The sequence below is a fragment of the Lemur catta genome, chromosome 7 (genome assembly GCF_020740605.2).
Source record: "Lemur catta isolate mLemCat1 chromosome 7, mLemCat1.pri, whole genome shotgun sequence".
NCBI lineage: Eukaryota > Metazoa > Chordata > Mammalia > Primates > Lemuridae > Lemur > Lemur catta.
The window spans coordinates 66,088,881-66,109,964 of NC_059134.1; the positions used below are offsets into that span (position 1 = coordinate 66,088,881).

General features: G+C 45.5%; 1 protein-coding gene across 1 annotated transcript in view; it reads right to left on the reverse strand.

Annotated features, from left to right (window-relative positions):
* Nucleotides 1-21,084, reverse strand: part of IRAG1 (inositol 1,4,5-triphosphate receptor associated 1) — a 77,494-nt gene that overhangs the window by 22,232 nt on the left and 34,178 nt on the right. The window contains exons 10-14 of the mRNA XM_045557511.1: nt 14,396-14,519; nt 9,781-9,811; nt 7,096-7,236; nt 6,161-6,292; nt 4,002-4,143 (exon numbers count right to left, since the gene is read on the reverse strand). Coding sequence (XP_045413467.1) covers nt 4,002-4,143; nt 6,161-6,292; nt 7,096-7,236; nt 9,781-9,811; nt 14,396-14,519 — 570 coding nt within the window. The remainder of the gene's footprint in view (nt 1-4,001; nt 4,144-6,160; nt 6,293-7,095; nt 7,237-9,780; nt 9,812-14,395; nt 14,520-21,084) is intronic.

Sequence of the window (21,084 nt, forward strand, 5' to 3'; positions counted from 1 at the left end):
TATATTTGGGACTTTCTCATTCTATATTCTATATCCCATATCACATGCTTCTTCTTTTATATTTTAACCAACTTATCCTTCTGAACTGCATTTTGAGTAACTTCCTCAAATCTATCTTCCAGTCAACTAACTTTTTCTTCAACTGTGCCTAATCTGATTTAAATGTTATATTAATCAGGATACCCTAGGTTATGCTACAATAATAAACAACCCCAAAGTATTAGTGGCTTATACCAACAAAGATTTCTTGCTTACATTTCACGTTCATTTACTTTTTATTTCAAATTTAGGGGGTACAAGTATTTTTTGTCACATAGATGAATTTTATCATGCTAACGTCAGGGCTTCCATTTATTTCTGAGTTGGCAGCAGGCTCTGCTCTGCATTTCCTCACTCAGGACTCAGGTTAATGGAATTTCTAGTGTTCTGGAGCAGTAGTGGTTGTCATGTTAGGAAGAGGAAACATTGCACACCAGCTCTGAAAGGCCTCAGCTCAGATGTAACCCATGTTCTTCTACTCACATTTCACTCAACAAAGCAAGTCACATGGCCTTGCCTTGTGCTTCAAGGGGATGGGGAAATGTGCCCAGAAGGAGATCTGGAATACTGAGGAACTGCTTCAACTATAGTAACTACCACACCTAAACTATTGAGTTTTGAATTTCCATGACTCTAGTCCCTCATTTCAAGAAGTTATTCTTTTTTGATAACTATATTCTTTTACTCTCATGTGTTTGACCCGTTCTTTTGTGCCTCTAATAATTTTAAACAGACCTTTAAAAAAATCTATCAGGTTATATTATCTGAGGTTTTTAGGATATAATCCTATTGTTTAATGAGTCTGATGATTTTTTTTCATGGTGAACTGTTTTCTTGTGCATTTTATAATTTTATATTGTGAACGCATCTTCAGGCTTTATTAGAGGAACCCTGTGTGTCCTGGGAGCAGGGTGTGCCTCTCTTCAGGGTGGCTGTTTGTTCTTAGAGCCACCATCTTGCTGTTCTTTTCAGATTTTCCCCAAATTGCATCATCACTGCTGTCACTTTAGGCATGTACTTTTCCTATGAGGAAGGAAAAAGTCTTTTTTCCTCCTAGAGCCCAGGGTGAAACAGACAAACTTCCTTGTTTGTTCTTCTGCTGGTTGGTGATTTTTTTTTTTTTTCCTTGTCTGAATTCTATCTGAAGGGATAGTCCTTGGAAGAGTTTAACTTTCTGTGGGAATCCCAGTGTCAACTCTGTTACGGGTGTTCGCGGCCTTTGTCTCAGACCACATGCGAGTGCAAAAGCTCAGCCCCCAGGTAACTGAGCTGACGCTTGTCCCCAGGGAAGCTGCAGGGTCAGCTTGGTTTCAGTTCTCTTTTCTTTTCTAGTATCTGGGTATTTCAATTTCTTTTCTTGTGGATTCAGCTATTCTTTTAGACTAATGTTTGCTTTATTTTGTCCAGCAGAAATTTCTAAGTATTTGTGGTCAAAGAATTTTCAAGTTTTCCAGTCAGCCAAAACACCAGAACTAGAAAATGTTCTTTATATGTAAAGAGTTTACATAAATTAATAAAACACCAATCACACAAGTGGGCAACAGTCATAATTAAAGATTTTATAAAAGTAGAAATACAAATGTTCAATAAACATTTGGAAAGGCCAAATTAAAACTATGAAATAAGACAAAATTTTGGCCTACCAAAGTCATGGATATTTTTAAAAAGAGGAATGGTGTCACTAGCAGAGTGAGTTGGACATTATCGTAACCCATTAAGTGGAAATATCCATGAGTTATTTGAAAATAATTTAAAAGCTTTATAAATATTTCTTTCTCCTGAGCTAATATTTATACTTCTAGAAATACATCTGAAAGAAATAATCCAAAATGTAGACAACTGGTATGTTTCATACTCAGGAAAAAGATAATAGATTTTTTTAAAAAGTGCATCACCTTCCTTAAAATCAGGGATATTTTATTTCACTGTAGTCTTCAAAGTCTCAGGCATCAACAAAGATTGCCAGGAGTCATATAGAGGCTTAGGATACCAATACTATTAGAGAATTGTCACAGCATATCTTATAGACACACCTGCTGGGTGGGTGCTGGCCCCGTTGCACCAGCCCGAGCTGAGGTACAGCTTGGAGAAACAACTGGAGTGGAAATAAATACCCAAAAAACATTTATTCACCACGTAAGACTTAGCCACAGTGACCTTTCCGGTTGTAAGTATTTTCTTACCCCCCAGACCGAGCGTGGGACTCTGCAGCGTGCCCCACTTGAAAGTCTGTGCACTTCTGTTGCAGCACTGGCTACACTGCCCCAACCACCACCCAAGTCGAGAGCTCCTTTGGGGTCTGGGACTGTGTGCCCTTTACCTCTATATTCCAGTATTGCATGAGGCACACCAACGGTGCTCCATAAACGTCTGCAGAATGAATGAATGAGACTCATGAGTAACTGCTCATCCCATAAATCTTGGGTAAGGTGGTTTGCAGGAGACCTTGAACCTTGCCAGGGTAATAACTCCAGAGCCCACGCATTAGGATTTCTTTGGCAGCAACATCCCCAACTTCCAGCACTGACAGAGGACAGTTTGTCAGAGGCCCAGATGCCTGTGGGTCAGGAGCCTTGCTGCCAAGATCCAAAGCAGACAGTCTGGAGCATGTGTACACTGCCTTTCGACTCTGGGAAGTGTCACTGATATTCCCCAGGAAACTTGTGAAACCTCCTGTTTATAAAGGTTTCTCCATCTGTTATACTTTCTGTACTTTCCCTCCTCCTGCTCTTGGTAACACGGATGTTTGCATTCCACAGGGATTCCTACTGCTAAAAGGTCTGTTTTCTCCTGTGAGCTACCCTCATCAGCCAGAGCCCAAACCCTGGCTGTGTCCAAGGAGAGATGTGGTCCAAGGCACCATCATCTCCCTCCCGGTCTGAGCAAGAGCCTCCTAACTCGTCTCTCTTTACTGCAACTTTTGCACACCTCTAATACATCATCCACTGAAGCCAGCGTAATCTAAAAATAAAATCTGACTGTATCATGTGTCATAAACTTACCAACGACTCCCCATTGCCTAGAGGGCTGAATTGTTAGCGTGGCCTGGCATGTGGCCCTGGTCTGCCAGGTCTCACCTTCAGCCTGTCACCGTCACACCCCAACACTGCAAGCACAAACTGTTTGTTTCATCTTCTTCTTACCCTCAACCTCTACACCTCTGTCTATGCTGTTTCCTCTACCTGGGATGCAGGTCCCCCTCTTGACTAGAGAACTCCTATTTTTATTTTAAAACACTCACCAAATGCCATCCCTCTGTGACACATTCCTTGACAGATGGCCCCTCCTCTGTGCTCCTATAGCAATTTGTGTAGAACATATATAAAAGCATATTTCTTTAAAACATCTGTCTTACCCACAAGTCTATCTCAGCAATATCTCCTTCAGCCAGACTTTCACTGCATCCCTGATACCCAGATTTCGTCTGCCCCTGGACTGTTGCCAGGACATCTTCACGGGGTTTCCTGTCTCTGGTTTGCCCTAGTAATGTAATTGCCACACCACAGTTACAGGGAACCTCCTTAAACTATATATATATATATATATATATATATATATATGATCAGGTCATTTTCTTGATTAAAATCCTTGGTTGGATCTCTAGTGCTTTCCAGAATAAAGCTCAAATTCCTTCGCACGTGCTGCCTAAAAGGGGGTCCCAATGCACAAAGACTTACCGGGTCTGGGGTCACTCTCACAAAACAGAGTGACCCCTTGCAGCCGGTAGGCTTTGTGTCCACGGTCAGTCACTCCGGTTCACCATGTCGGCAGTTAGGAATCACTGTGGGGCTGCTCACATTTCCTAGTTCTAGACCGTCACACCCCTGTGGGCATCACTGGGCAGGGAGCCTCACGCAGCTGGAAACAAGTCCTGGGGCTGCCCGGATAGCACTGATCCTGGCCAAGAGCTATCGGGGTCCACATTGTAGGGCCAAGATGGAGGAAGGAACCTAGGTCCTTACCAGAGGGGCCACAGCTGCGGCTTGAATTCTGATTTGCAAGTTTTTTAAACTCCATGAGCTCTGCATGGTCCTTCTCATACGTCCTCTTCAGATTCTCCACATACTGCATCATCACTTCTGTGGCTTTCGACATACGCTTCTCCTGCAGGGAAGGAGAGCACGAATGCGTGAGGCAGCGAGGAAAGCCTCCATCAGCACCCGCTGGTTCTGAGCGAGGCTCCGGGATAGGAGGATCAAAAGGATACAGGGACCCATTTGGTGAGACCCTTCCCTCGAAGACTTTGCTATCCATGATGTGAGCTGAGGTGGACTCGGGCACCTACGCTCAGGGGAAATGAGGAAGGCACAGCCATGGCGCTGCAGGAGGGGAGAGGTGGACAGGGCATGTTTCTGATTACAGAGAATGGGTTGGGGGAGGACATGAAATGAAGTAGCTGGAGGACGTGGGCAGCATCTGGCATGGGCAGGAGGGACAGAGAGCTCTCAGGCCAGGGAACTCCAGAGGCAGAAAAGCACAGGGCTGACGTGTAGGTGAGGATTTCAGACAGGAATCCCCTGGAGAGTAAAAGCAGTGCTATTGCATTATTCTGGGACAACAAGCATAAATCAGGGCTGTCTGGCAAACCCAGACCGTACAGGTCATCCTACTTACGTAGGAGTCGGCAAGCAGTTGGGTTTATTCACAGGAAGAAACGGTGAACTGGGACTGGGCTGGGAACGATGTGGAATGCTAGACAAAGGAATTTGAACTTATCCTGAGGGAAAAGGGGAGCCACTGAATGTCTTAAAGTAAGGGAGTAACGTAACCAGGTCACAGTGGAGATGGGACTGGAGTGAGACTGGAGAGAGAGCAGCAGGGAAAGACAGGACAAGGGCCTGAACTGGTCCAGGGGAGCCAGAAAGGAAGGGGAGGCCTGAGACGTGGAAGCCGGGGCGAGGGAGACATCTGGAGAAGGGTGAAGACAGAGCAGCAGCACATGGGCTGAGACGCACGTTTGGGAAGGCTGTGTCCAATGAGGATGACTTGTCCCTGCTCACACCCGCCTTGTGTCCCTCAGAGGACCTAGCTCGGGCCTTGCCTGGCCACAGAGAGACATGCCCAGTGACTTCCCTGGAAAAGGTCCCCACAGCCATGTGGGGCTGAGATCAGCCACTTCCAGCTCCCAGCTGGAGTGACTTCCTGGGTGACACTGCTGAGTCAGGAGCCCCTCCCCTGAAGGACACAGGGTGGGACAGCCCAGTGTCTGGGCTTCTTTCGGGAACTGCTCAGGGCTGTACCCAGGAACATCCGCTCATGCAGCCAGAGCAGCAGGACATGGATCTGGGACAACAGCAACAGTGATAACATCTAAGTGCTTCCCAGGTATCACAGAAACCCTTCATGACAGGTACCATGGTCACCCTCACGTTATGGCTGAAGAAGCTGAGGCGTGAAGAGCTTGGAAACCAGCCCAAGGTCACATAGCAAATGCAGGTGGAGCCGGGACTAGAACTGGGCGGACTGACCCCGCGACACCATGCTGGACAGGGCAGTGCTCTGCGAGCTTCAGGACTTCAGAGCAGCCAAGAGAGAGCCGGCCGGGCCTGCGTGCCCACAATGCCACTCACTAGTGCTAGCACTTTCCTAAGACTCTGCATCTTCATCTGGGGAAAAGGAGATTTACCTTACAGGGTTGCTGGGTGGATTAAATGAAACAAAGTAATTTTTCCTGAAGCATGCTTTGCCAAATACTAGTTCCATGGGAGTTGAATAGGTATTTTTTGAGAAAAATAAAGGCAGGGTGAGCAGGGGCTCTGCAGTCAAATACATTTAGGAAATACATAGGTAAAGTTAAACAGCCTTCTCTGCTACAGGACTTCTCAAAGCCTCGATTATGCCAACGTGCGTTAGAAATCTCCAAGAAAGGAAGATAGTACGCGGTGGTCCCCAGACACGTATTTCTACAGAAACCTTTTTCCCGAGAAGCACTGAGGGTTTAGCGGTCCACCCCAAGTGCTCTGAACACCACCACAGTAATGTACACAGGATGCTGGCCCAGAAGTAGCCATCATTAAGTAGTACGTGCAGCTGTCGCTGCTCGACTCACTGCTCCACCTAATGCAGGTGGAGCACAGCCAGTCGGCAAGGCTGTGCAAGGCTGGGGGCTGGCGAGGCTCACCTGGCGGACGGCGCCCACCATCTCAGCGCGGCTGGACAGGCGGGCAGCCAGGCGGTGCAGGACAGCGATGTCCTCCAGCAGCTTCTGGTAGGTCTCCCGGTGCTCACAGTGGTGCCAGAGCGAAGCTGAGGACTGGGGGGTGAGAAGGAGCATCACCTGGGGTCTTCAAATCATGTGATGGACTGAACATTTGTGTCTCCCCAAAACCATGTGCTGAAATACCAACCCCCAATGTGATAGGGAAGTGGGGCCTTTGGGAGGTGATCAGGTCACGAGGGTGGAACCCTCATGAATGGGATTACTGTCCTTATGAAAGGCACCCTTGAAAGTTCTCCTGCCCTCCTTCCACCATGTCAGGATATCATGGAAAGGCAGCTGTCTGCAGCCTGAAGAGGGCCCCCACCAGAAGCCAGCCATGCTGGCACCCTGGCCTTGGATTTCCAGAACTGCAAGAAATAAATCTTTGTTGTTTAAGCCACTCAGTCTATGGCACTTTGATACGGCAGCCCAAAGTGACTAAGACACACAGCAAGCCTGGACTTGGCTTTCATGGGACAACCCCTGCGGCCCATCCTGGCTGAGAGAAGTGGTCTCCGCAGGGCCCAGGCCACAGCTTCTCCTGGGGATTGGAGAAGCCCAACGTGGACACACTGTGTCTGGCTGGCCTGGAAGAAGTCGTCACATCCAGGCCACCCAGCCCCATTCTGAGGAGCTCCCAAGGGCTCAGGGCCTTGCCCACAGCCTGCAGTGACCAGGCCCTTGGGGATCTCTGCCTCAGTTCCTCCCAGCTCTCTGGGGAAGACTCTGTCAGAGTCTTCGCTCAATTTTTCATTCCAGGAGACCTTACTTGGTGACTCACAGAAGCGTGACACCCAGCATGGCCCTTGGAGACAGTCCCTTCCCCAAGGATTCTTCAAATCAGGCTCTATGATTACCGTAATGGACGCTTTGAAGTTTTCCAGTTCCTTCTCCGTGTTCTCCTCTGTCAGGTTGCGTTCCCTTTCAGCCTGGTTAATTCTAGATTCCAGGGTGTAGCTGTCATTTCTAAAGGCCAAGGATAGTTGTACAAACACGTTCTGTTGGGAACAAGAGCGTGGGAGAGGTGCTAGGAGGCGTTATTGCAGGGAACGAGGCTGCAGGTGTGCTTCTTGCATGGGCATTCTGCAGCAGCCCCCAGCACCAGTCACCAAAGCAGCCACGGGCAAGTGCAATGCTTCACAGTAAACCACACAGGAGATGGTAAGATAGTCACCTGAGGTCCATGCTGGGTCCTTCCCAGGACCAGAAGACCAAATGTATTTTACTGGAAAATCATAAGAGAATAACACTTCGCTTTTCCCTGAATTTTAAGAAAATAACATCCTGTATTTGGGTTTAGATAAACTCAGGCCAGTACAGCTGATTGTGTAAGCAGTTTGGATTTATGCTGGGATTTATTACATGAAGGTTTTGGAGATTTTGCATAAAAACACTGTATTTAAAGAAACTCCATTTGAGATTAAGCATTGTTGACTTAAAGAAAACTTCAACCAGCACCTAGCCTGAGTGAATATTCCAAATCCTACATCAACAGCAGCTTTAATTAGCTGCCAGGAGATTAAGTAGGCCAGGTACAATTCTGTTAGGATAAGCTTTCTGGAATAAATAAATATTTCATGCCAAAAATGCAGCCTGCATGAACAAACTCTTAAAAGATGATATTGATCAGACATGGAATTCCTGGAATAATAGGAAACTACTGGGGAGGACAAATAGACAGATAGACTCCACTCAGGAAGGAAACAATGGTCTTCAATTTTACAGCCTTCATCTGCCCTGCCTGAGTCAAGTGGTAGCAGATTATACGCTGTGGTCACCAACTCTGCCTGAGCTTCTGAAGTCCCTGTAACATGCCCCGTGGAGGGCAGATACCTCCAGAGAACTGAACTGACCCAACGCTGCTGCTGATGACAATACCGAAACTACTCCTTATTGAGCATCTACTATACCCCAGCACTGCGTGAGTTTTACTACTGTTGGCTCATATAATCTCACAACAACCCTCTGGGGTGGGAAGTGTTAAAATCATCTGATGGGTAAAGAGACCGAAAGCAGAGAGGTTAAATTCAAGATGACACAGGGAGTAGCAAAGCCAGGATTTAACCTTGGACTGTCTGATTCCAATGCCTGTTTTACTTCGACCATGACACAAGTTTATTGTGTCTGTAGGGATCTGAGGACAGGGTGTAGGCGTTAAACATGCTGCCCACGGCCCCTCTTCACAAACCTCAGTGGATGGGCTTTGAGCTCACAGCCCATCGGTCGGGATTTTCTGCCCTACCCAGGCCTTGGACAAGTCTATGAGTAATGCTTGATGCTTATTTCTCTGTTCCTGGGTCATTCCCTTAACGGCAATGTTACATAAAGAGTCCTGAATTCAGTGGGAACACTTGCATCCAAATCTTGGTTTGGCAAAGAACTAGATCTGGAAAAGTTATTTAATCACTCAGCTTTCTCCTTTGTTCTAATTCCTGGTCAATCTGCTTTTCAGAGCTGCTGGGAGGATCAGCTGCAAGGATGGCTAGGAGTGTGTTATGAACTGTGAGTACAATGTCTTCATGCAAGGTGCTTGTTGCTATCGGTGGTGGGTACTTCCTACTGTCTGTCTTCCTCTGCTTATCTGGTCCACATCAGCAGTTCTCACTGTCTCGCCTCTGATATGTTCTCTTTGCCCATCTACCCCTTTGCCAGAAGGAAACGCAAATTACTCTCAGCTTGCTCACAACCCCACTGGGACAAGGAGGCCCCAAGGGAGTAATGGGCGAATCGGGACGGCTGGGCCGCTCACAGCAGCCTCCAGCCTCAGTGGAACTGGCTGTCTGGTAGCTGAAAGCCTCAGAGGGCAAGCCCCTCCTTCCCTCTAGAGCAAAGTTTAAAATTTGAAAACTGACATCTTTCAATAATATTGAAATAAATTTGATGACATTCTGCAGGCTCCCAGCTGATTTTGTGTGTCTAAGTCACACACTTAAAGCACATAAACAATCCTTGAAGGAACGTGGAACTTCCAACTACCTTCTCACTTCTGACTCAATTTGCCAAAATCTTCCATTAACTGAGGTGGGAGCGGGGATCTCAGTGGTTGAGGAGGGCTGGTCATGAATGTCCACATTATCCCACAGTCACTTTTTCTCGTTTTTGTGTAAAAATGTCAGGGCTTGGCTGGGCACGGTGGCTCATACCTGTAATCCTATCACTCTGGGAGGCTGAGGCAGGTGGATCGTTTGAGCTCAGGAGTTCGAGACCAGCCTGAGCAAGAGTGAGACCCCATCTCTACTAAAATAGAAAGAAATTATCTGGACAACTAAAATATATATAGAAAAAATTATCCGGGCATGGTGGCGCATGCCTGTAGTCCCAGATACTTGGGAGGCTTAGGCAGGAGGATTGCTTAAGCCCAGGAGTTTGAGGTTGTCGCGAGCTAGGCTGACACCATGACACTCTAGCCTGGGCAACAGAGACTCTGTCTCAAAAAGAAAAAAAAAAAAAAAAGTCAGGGCTAGAGGCTGGAGGAAGGAAAGTTTTGAATAAGCCCAGTCAAGTACAGGCACTAAATTTCATAAAGCACTCGAAACACTTACCTCAACTTCCTTTTCAGTGAGCGGAGGGGCACTGTGAAAGAGAAAAAACGCACAATTGAACTTTATCCAACCTATTAAATAAACCAAAAGGTGACTTTGAATGACCAGCAGACCACGTGTTTCCAGAAATGGAGTAAGCAGAGATGGTGAGATGGAAAAGATGCAGTGGCCCCTTTGTGTGTGCTCTGTCATCTGTGCGATAGTCCCTCTTACAGCGCCAGTGCTATCTCTGCAACTTGGACAAGTTATTTATTCTCTCAGGCCCCAGTTTGCTCATCTGTGAAATGGGAATATCATCATCTATCTTGTGGAATTCTTGTAAGAAACATATGTACAGGGCCAGGCGTGGTGGGTCAATGCCTGTAATCCTAGCACTCTGGGAGGCCCAAGCGGGAGGATCACATGAGGTCAGGAGTTCGAGACCAGCCTGAGCCAGACTGAGACCCTGTTTTTACTAAAAATAGAAAAAATTAGCCAGGTGTGATGGTATGCCTAGAGTACCAGCTACTCAGGAGGCTGAGGGCAGGAGGATCTCTTTAGCCCAGGAGTTTGAGGTTGCTGTGAGCTAGGCTGATGCCACTGCACTCTAGCCTGGGTGACAGAGCAAGACTCTATCTCAAAAAAAAAAACAAAAAACATATGCACATATGTCTATGTGTGCATGCACAAATACATGTCACCCACACTCAGTAGTCACTCAAGAAATGTTAGCTATTACCATTAACTTGCAGGCTTGCCCTGTGAAATTAATAAGAAAATGTATAAGTACTTTATAAACTGTACAAGTCCCCGTTGTCACTATAGTTTTTCTGGCCCCTCCTCCTGTCTCTGAGGGCTGTGACGAGGGTGCAGGTGCACCGCAGAATAAACGGTAGGAAAGAGTGGCCAGAGCTCTGCCCCACAGCTAGGACCCCTGACGCCTGGCATCAGAGAGCAGGCAAGGACGTCTGGGCGGACACGAGGTGTCCTTCCGAGAGGCTCCTGGTTGCGTGCAGGCCCCACGGCCGGGCCTGACAGTAAGCGGTCCCTCCATCTGCACGCCCACCCTGTTGCTGCCGCTGCTGCTCTCGCCGGTAGCTAACGCTGGCCCGTGTGAAGCCCAGACAATATAAATAACGCGCAGGCCCTTTCCTGCGCTGGGGTGGGGAGGCCCGGGAGGGGTCCTTCCAGTGTCACGGGACTTGGCAACAGAGCACACCATCGATAAACCTTTCAGGAAACACAGCTTCCTCCCTTTGATGGGTATGGAGGGACCCCGAGAGCAAAGGTGGGGGTCAGCCATCTCTGCAAGGGGCTGGTTCTCACTGGGGAAGGGCTGTGGGAGCCTTCCTGTCAGGATGGGGCAGCAAGACCCCACGGCCACCCAGTCAGCAGAGGACAGAACACGGGATAAACAGCTGCGGAGATGTGTTTGCTTACGATCCTAGTCACAACCCCACCCACCCACTCAGAGGCTTTTTCCTCTGAGGCCAACAGAAGCTCAACTGTCACATAAAACACCCACATGCTGTTTAAACGATTTCTCAAAACTGAGTTTGCCCCTGACTCCGGGGTTTGTATATTATGTGAAAAATACATATTTTCATAAATTATGAACCAAACTTGTTTTTCTATTTCAATGACTCACATTCTGTTTTTTTGCTATAGAACACACCTCCCTTTAAAAAAAACATTGAAAACTCTGAGGACTCAGAGAAGTATGATTTAGGCAGAGTAGCTGCGTGGCATGGCCAGTTCCTGATGCAGAGAGCTGTGCCCGTAAACTGGCGCGGGCAGCTGGGTGGCAGAACCGTGGGCCTCCAACAGCACGGAGCATCTTTTCACCTGACACCTTGTCTATCTTCTTTGAAGAAATGTCTATTTAAATCCCTTGCCCATTTTGAAAAATTGGTTATTCATCTTTTTATTATTGGGCTATAAGACTTCTTTATACATTCTAGAAACAAGTCCCTTTTCAGATAAATGTTTTGCAAATATCTTCCACCATTCTGTGGGTTGCCTTTCACTTTCTTGATGGCATTGTTGGTAGCATGAAAGCTTTTTATTTTGAGGAAGTACCATTCAACTAGTTTTTATCTTGTCACTTGTTCTTTTGTCATCTCTAAAAAACCATGGATGAACCCAAGATTTACTTGTATTTTCCCTTCTACGAATTTTGTAGCATTTTCTCTTAGATTTAGGTCTATGATCCATTTTGAGCTAATCTGTGTGCATCGTGTGAGGTAGGGTTCCAACTTTAACTCTTTTGCATGTGGCTGTCTAGTTGTCCCAGAACCATTTGTTGAAATCACTATTCCTTTCTCTGGAAATTTCTTCACCAAAATCTTTGCATGGATGGCTTTCTGTCATTTGTCATTTTCATGTCTCAGATTAGTTATCACCTTATCATAGAGGCCTTCTTTGACCTCCCACCCCATGTTTCACTCTCATGTCATTCTCAATATGTGCCCTATTTTTATGGTCTTTCTAGCAACTTTGCTATCTCAAATCATTCATTTGGTTACTTAAACATTTGTCTCCCCACCTGGAATGTAAGTGCATGAGAACAGGGACCGTGTTTGCTCGTTCATTCTAATGTGTGGCACAGAGTAGACATTCAGTGAATACCTGTTGATTAAATGCCTGCTTATGGCTCCTGTTGGGTTTGACTCCAGGCTACCTCATCCAGTGATATTTCCTCTTTGCACTCTTGTCAACCAACCACAGGCCATGTCCCTAATTTGCGTTTTAGACCTGCTTTTTCTACCGAACCTGTTCAGCTTGCAGACCCTGTGACACACCTCTTGATATAGTCCAATCCCAATTCACACAGTCCACCTAGGACATGAAACCAATTCCTTCCTCATATGAAAACTCAAGCATAATCTTCCATATTTCTGCTGGAGGAAAGAATCCTGAAGCTTTGGCTTCCTTTTGTTGGATGACAAATCTCATGTGATAGTTGTGTCCATCCATCCCAAGCTCCAAACAACGGCTAGAGCACTCTAGGCCAAACCAAGGCCCCCAGCTGGAAACAGCCTCTTCTGAAGCTAGGAGATGGGAAGCCAGTTTGGTGGCCGGGGCAGGGAGGCTGGAGATGGACAACGTGGCTATTAAAACAATGCATGATATATATTGATCTCAGTGTGAGAGCCCGGACCAAATGCTTCAGAAGCTGATCACATTCATGGACCATGCAGGCCTGTGCAGGCCCAGTCTGGGCCATAGTTTGCAGGTGGTAACTATTCACTTATTCAAGGAAGCTAGAACTGCCCAGTCTCCTCCTCCTGGGGGAGTTGGGGGTATACCCTAATCAAATGAATTATTTTCAACTTTACTGATGAGAAAGAAGCCAATCATACTCTTGATCAGCTCTGTTCCTTGCAGACTGAAGAGCACTGATGACTATTTTGGCACTTTTGACAGGCCCTGGTACAGATGGTCTGGAATCAGCCCACCCTGAGTTCAACCCCTCACACTCTGTCACTTGCCAGCATGTCACTTTGTCTCTCTGTTCCATCACTAAAGACAAAGCAAAATCTTCCTTTTCTGCCTCATGGGGTTGTCACAAATGCCAAAACACGCACAGTATGCAAACACGCTCTGTAACCTGCAATGCACTGGGGCATCTCTCCTTTGATTCCTGCCTCTGGATGCCTCTCTGCCTTCCTCGAGGTGAACTGGCCCAACCCACACCCTCCTCCAGCTGTGGGTGCAGCCTGTTTCTGACTTGTTTTTAGCACTTTTCCTGATGTCGATCTAGTCACTGAGGCCCTCTGAGTATTGCCCTCATGACTCTGTTTTAGGTGATTACAGTATGAATTTGCACACATCGCACTCACTGGGCAAAATTCCTTCTCCTTTCACGTGTACCCCCAAATCCAGGAGCTCTGTTATGCCTGGCTGCTCCCCTAATGGCCTTCCCCTGACTGTTCAGTTTCCCGGTTGCTGGCTGGGCTGGAGACCGCATCTGCAGGCACACACTCACTTCTATTGCTCAGTAGTCCCCATCTTCTCTTTTGTATACTCCAAACTGTTCACTTTTTAACCCAGTTGTCAGGACTTGTTATGTGCTAACACTGTCCTAAGTCCCCACGCACACATTATCACATTTAGCCAGCGCCGCACCCTACCAGTGACAGAGCACTTATGACTCCTGCTGCATAGGTAATGAAGCAAGGCTCAGAAAGCAAAGGTACTTTGTCCCCACGCGTATAAGAGTCCTGGTAGGTTTTCTAAGCAATCCTTCTTCATGTGGTTCCAAATGTTGCACATTTCCAGCTGTGCATATATCAGACCTAGACTCTCCCAGTCACAGGTAACTGGTGCATCTGGGATTGACACCCATGTCTCAGGGCCTGAAGCCCATCACCTGTCCTCTGCTGCCATGAGCCTCTGGGGACCCTCATGCCCTCCTGCATTGTGTCCACTTAAGAACCCCACCTGCTCTTTGAGTTGAAAACATCCAGCCTGGCCTTCCATTATTCTTTTTGTTTTGGATGCATTATCCCTTCCTGGACCACTGGACTTTGGCCCTTCTGGAGTCAAGAATCAAGACCAGTTCTCATGTCCCACCTAGAATCCTACAACGAACCACTTAGTACAGGGTCTTCAGCAACCCGTGTCCTGATATTACCTTCCAGGGAGACTCTTGTGGACACGCAGTTTGCGCAGCAGCACATCAGAAATATTAGGCATGACATCCAAGCCAGTCTTTGATTCGTCTTCCTCAGTAGCTGAGGAGAGTTCAGAAGGAAGCCCTGGAGGGAAAAAAAATACTTGCTTATAAAATGTCTCTTTGAAATCACAGTAGTACAACTGGCAATTAGTTTCAGGAGGCAAGGAAGAGCTTCAACATTTCTAAGTACCTAGTTATAAAGCCAAGGGCTTTATAATTGTCATCTAACTTTATCCTCACAATGACCCAGAACTTAATCATCTTATTTTACATGTGAGTCAACCAAGACTCAGCAAGTTTAAGTAACTTGCTCAAGGTCACAGAATTAGTAGATGGCATAGCCAGGCTTCAAACCAAGGTCTACTTGCTCCAAATTGTATGTTCTTCCTATTGCTCCCTCCAGTATCAAGCTGGCAACTGGAAATTGGTTGGCTGTTTGGCTATAATGTTTGGAAAAACCCTCTTTCTTCTCATGAGGCCTGTAGTCCAATTATTCTTCCTCTGATGAATTCAAATGTTCTACCTCCGGTGTCCTATTTAGAAATTAGTTTCTGGGGCCAGGCGCAGTGGCTCACGCCTGTAATCCCAGCACTCTGGGAGGCTGAGGTGGATGGATCGTTTGAGCTCAGGAGTTCGAGACCAGCCAGAGCAAGAGCGAGACCCCGTCTCTACTAAAAATACAAAGAAATTAGCTGAACAACTAAAAATATATACAAAAAATTAGCCGGGCATGGTGGCACATGCCTGTAGTCCCAGCTACTTGGGAGGCTGAGGCAGAAGGATTGCTTGAGCCCAGGAATTTGAGGTTGCTGTGAGCTAGGGCTGACACCATGGCACTCTATCCTAGGCAACAGAGTGAGACTCTGTCTCAAAAAAAAAAAAAAAAAAGAAATTAGCTTCTGGTTCCATCCCCCATAGATTAGAAATTTTCCAGAGTAAAACTAAGTCCATTAAATCTTTTACAGACCTCAGAAATATAGATGCCTCCTAGGCAACAGAGCCAATGAACAGCTTTTTTTTTTTAACCTCCTAAAACTATCGTAGGTCTGTGCTTTGAAGGCAGAAAGAACAAACTAAGTATTTTCTTTCCCATAAATCTTTCCCTGATTGAAGATAGCTCTCATGCCTCTCTATAGCCTCACTTCTCCAGGCTCTAGCTCCATTTTTGCAGCAGCTCATTGTGGTCCACTGTGGCCCACAGCCTCTAGGTATCATCCCATGCCTGCACACATTCTGATTTGTTGCTGTCCCCGCGGCCCAGACATGCTCTGACAAGCTCTTAGCATAGGAGCAAATGTTCCTGGCATCGATGCTTGTTATCCATGCAGCACAGACTTGCTATGCCTGACTCTGGGCTCAGAGTACACTTAGGATTAAGCAAAACTGTCAAAACTCTTCACTGGAGTCAGATCAAGCATCTTCATCTTGTACAACGGTTTCTTGCATGTGGCACTTTATATTTATCGACGTTTTACTGTATCTCAAAGGTTTTAACCTAGCAGCTTTCTAACCTGCTTAATCATTTTCCAGGATTGTGGTCTAGGCTACAGACTAGGACTGGAGGTCAGGACTACAGGCAGTTGTGGTCGTCATCTAAAGAGCTAAAATTGGGAATCATGTGAATAGAAGCCTCACCAAGGAAGACCATGCAGAAAGAAGAAGAAATATAGTTTGGCTCAAGGTAAAGAATGTTTAAATACTTTGAGCTTTTCAGTAACAAAATGGTGTTCATGAGTTCCCTGGTACTCAAGATATCCAAGCAAAAGCTGGAGGGTCAGCTGTCAGAGATGGGGCAGTCCTCAATCCTTCTTTGGATATTGGGCTAGAAGTTCTCTTAGCTGTCTCTTGGGTTTTGTCTTGGCATTTACTGCTCTCTGACATTTCCATGGTAAACCTTGTGGCACCTCTGGCCCCACTCTACCTTTGTGTATCCTTACACACCCAGCTGAGAGCCAATTTAGCAGCAGGCTTCTGAGAAATAAATTTATATGATTGACTGAATCACACAAGGTCTAATAATCAAGCAAAATTCACGCCAGGGGCTTTTGCCTTTTGCCTAGATTGAGCCCAAAAAAGGGGGGGGGCTTCTAGCCCTTGTTAAAATGGTGCCTAAAGACTGATACCAGAATTAATGATCCCAGAACCAACCACCTTCCTCCTGAATTCAACCAAAATAACAAGAGAAAGAAATTGCTATGAATAAACATAGAGCTCCCACTCTTTCTTCCTCTCCCCAAAGAATCAGTATTGAAAGGAAGATGTGAGAGGAAAACTTCTGACAAAAAGTGCAATGCACACAGATGGGAAGGGAAGTAGATGGAGGGGTGAGTAGGCAGCCAGCGGAGGAAATTCAGAGAGTTTCCCTAGAATAGAAGGTTCTCCATTCCACTGCACTAACACTTCGGAGAGAGGAAAAAAACTGCCTGGGCTGCCTGCCATTTTGCTTTTCTTACTGATAAGGAGGCGAGGAAAGGCAGAACAATTGCACGGGATTCTATTGGAGTTAATTATCTTGAACAATAATGGAGGGATTTACCAGAAAGGAAAACCAAAGATGAAGTAAATAAAACAAGGTCCTCCAATGGAGTGAGTGGCAGGACACATGTGGAAAGCCCAAACTTATGCCACCACCACACCCTCCCCCGACTCCTGAAAAACAGTGGCTAATCCATTGGATTTTGTCTACCTTTTCCCTCCTTTACAGGCAGGAGAGTGAATGGCCGCTGTGAAGAGCTGGGGTCAAGTCTGGAAAATAAACACCTGGGCAGGTTGTCTCCATAATTCTACCCCGAATTGGTGAAACAATCTAAAAGGCACTACTACCCACCCAAGAGAATAAGATATGTCCCCAATTCGGTATATAAACTCAAGTTTTAGACTAGAAACTAAGTTACAGAAAAAGAGCAGAAACTAATTCTACAAACACACGGCTCCATCTGAACTTCCCCTTTTCCACACCATCCAATCAGTTACAAAACACAAAATACATAATCCTCAACTAAAGCACTGAAGGGAAGACAAAGAGATCTCAGATAAGGTAGGAAGGAATCAATAAAAATCAACCTACACAATATATCTGGGTAAAGAGAAAATAGGTACAAATATCCAGACCAAAAAAATAAATAAATAAAATGAAAACAAATGGCATGGCAACTATATAAAAATACTATAGTCAAAAGAGGAAGGAAGGTAGAAAGGAAGGAAAAAGGGAAACATGCAGGAGACAGATGTCAGGATGGAAACATAGCTGCAAGAAACACAACAAAAAATGCAAAAGGACACTTTTGTGCAAAATATAGACCACAAATGCTTTGACTCAAGGAGAAATTAGAACCTGAAAAAAAATAAAAATAAGAAATGAGAGCTGGGTTGAGAAGATCACACAAAGATGGAGGAAGATTTCTATTTAAGGAAACAAACTGAAGACCAAAATAGTAGAATTAAGAAATTAGAAAATAAAAAACTAACCAATATATTGGAAATGATGGAATAAACAGAAATAGCTTCAAACTGAATTAGTAAGGAGGGTGGGGGAGATTGAGTGATCACAAGGAATACAAATAGGGAAAGAAAGACTGAAGTACATAGAGATGAAATAACGGACTTGGAGTTAAGGCACTGATGACCAATCTATGAATTATGTTGTCTTTTGAATAGTGAACAAAACAAATGGAAAAAGAACATATTCAAAGATATAACAGAAGAAAAATTTTCCTCAATTGAGGGGAAAGTTGAACCCACAGGTTGACAGAGCACACCATGTTTAAAAAAAAAAAAAAAAAAAAAAAGGTATAGAAATGTTTCCCTATCTATCCTCACAGAAAAAAGACAGACATCTACAGGAGAAGGTGAGAGGGGTGCTGGAAATCATCTGGTCCTAGTCTTCTCTACAACACTGAATACAGTGGAACAACATCTACACAGTCCTAAAAAAAAAAAAAAAAGGTCACCCAAGAATTTTATAATCATGCAAGCTGTCCTTCAAGATAAAATTCTCAAACATGCTAGAACTCAGGGAACATAGCACCTCTGAACTCTTCTAGGAAAACTATTAGAAAATGCCACCCAGAGAAACAAATTATAAATAAAAATAATAAACTTGGGAATGGCAAGCCCTGGTAAAGGCACTAGTGGTGAGCATGAAGTCCTTTTACATGTAAGGCTAAGACTAAGTAACTGTATAGACCATGGTTACAAAACGGAATGTAAACGTTATAATCTGGATGACATACAAAGAAGAATTCAACATGTGTAGTGGCAAAATGGAAACACAGGAAGAAACATTAAGGTGGAAAGAAATGCTGCTGTTCTCCTCTTTTCCGGCAAGAAGTCAGCAGGTACCACTGTAGTGACTAAATGTTCATTGCTGTATTCTTGATGCTCTGGCATTTGGGGCCTTAATCCTGGAGAGATTGCCCCTCTTAGGCAATTCCTAGAGGCAGGAAAGAACTCTCCCTTCAAATGTGTCTTTGAAATACAGACCAACCAATCCAGAACTTACACACCTCCAACCATCTCCTTTATCAAATTCTCACATACCAAGCCGGTATTCTCCACCCCTCACACCCTGCCCTAAATCACCCCAGGGCCAGGTACTTGATGACTAGGGACCCATCCCTATGGCCCAGAGCCTGCCAGAATTATTCAAACTATCCAATCCTAAACTTACTCAGGGTGCCTACGCTGCCTCAACTGCTCCTTCCCCTGAGAACCCCAGCAAAGGCTCTAGGCTGGGCTCCCCCCTCACTGCTTCTGCCTCCTGACTGACTCTGGTCCTTCCCCAGGTAGCCCTGCGTGGTGTGCCGTGCACCTCCTGTTCCGAGGAATCTGTGAATATAAATTTTTATTCCTTCATGATAGTCATTTCCAGGTCTGTGAGTCCTGGTTAAAACAATTGCCGGGTCCAAAGCTTAGAACAAACTTAACACATATAATGCAAGAAAACTACTTCAATGACTCCAAACCCTTTGTGTGTTTCGTAATACATTTTTTACACTTTTAGAAACCAATTTCTCTTCTTTGGAGGAAGCAGTTACCAAAATTCAGCAAGTCGTGCAGTTGCACTTCACTTTAATTAGAGTTCAATTAAACTGTAATACTTTTTTGTGAAAAAGTATTATCTAGTACCATCTCCCTCCTTTTTCCCTCCCTCCGTCTCTATTTGTGGAGAAAGGGTGTTTGGTGTAAGCCATTTTTATTTTCTTCCTTGTATTTTTCACTATTTTTAGATAATGAACATGAACCATTTTTAACAAACAGAATAAAATTATTTTCAAAATGTCTGCCTATACCAGTTCATTCTAATGAAAACATTTGTTTCTGGCCATCTCGGGAACTTGGAAAAGTAGCTTTGGAGGCTCTGGTTAAAGATGCTCTGAGCCCCAGGATGGTTGCTAAAGGCCAAAACTATTAGTTGGGGATAAACTTTCTTCACCTCTAACTTCTCCGGGAGGCCTCTTCCCTGCCCAAGACCTGGGCTCGAAGCCCAGACTTGGGTGTATGGAAGAACTGTCTATTCAATGTACTTCTCTGCCTCAGCCCACACCTCTCTCAAAATCTAGGTCCTGATAGACAACCACCTCCTAGACATTGCCACCTGGATAAGGAGAATAAAAAATCATTTCAATAGTCACCATTAACTGAACATCAACCATGCATCAGGTTTACCTTCTTTCTTATTCCTTACAATAGTGCTGCAAAGTAAACACTGCTAAGCTCATTTTCTGGGGAAACTGAAGCTCAGCTAAATCAAATAGATTCTCTAGGGTCTACTACTAGAGTCAGGAGGCAAAAAACAGGTCTGTCTGTTGCATCCAAGCTGCTTCCTACGGACATTTGACATGTCCAAACCCAAACTCATTGTCTTCCTTGTCAAGCACGCCCCTCCTGTGCTCCCGGTCCAGCACCTACAGCCATGCAGAAAGTACCTGGGGGTCTTCCTGGTCTGCCCCTCAACTCCGTCTCCTCACCAAGCCCCGCCATGCTGATCTCCAGATAGCTCTCACACTGTCTTCCCCCCATCCCTACCACCTCACTGCCTCTCACAAGGCTGTTTCCACATCCTCTTACCAGGTGCCCCCCTATTTCCAGCCACTCATGTTTCAGGCCAGCCATCAAAATCTGTCCAAAATTATGAAGAATTATTTTAAAACATAGATTTGATCCTTCCTTACATGCAGGTTTCTTTGGCTTTCCAAAGTGTCCTAAAGGAAATTCAAACTCATTAATTGGTCCTCAAAGCTTTTGCTCTCCCTAGTCCCAGCCCACTGACCCAGCCTTGCTGCCCATCTCTCTGGGACATTCAGCTCACACTTGGTTCGCATGACACTCCTCCTGTTCCTGAAACAACTAAGCACTAGAAGAAGGCTGCATGCCTTTGCTCCTGCTGTTCCCCTGCCGTGGGATGAATTTTTCTTCCTCGGCTTAAAGCTGCTCCTCCTGGAAACCCTCCCTGACTCACCCCTCCTGAGCTGCCTGCTTCTTCCTCTTTGTTTCTAGGTACTGTAAGTTCTGTTAAAGCCTTATCACAATGTAGTGTTGTGACTCTGTCTACCCTTGTGTTTCTGGACAGCGAAGGTGAGCTCATTCATTCACGCATTCATTTAATATTTACTGAGCTTACTATATCCCAGGCAATGAGCTTGGAG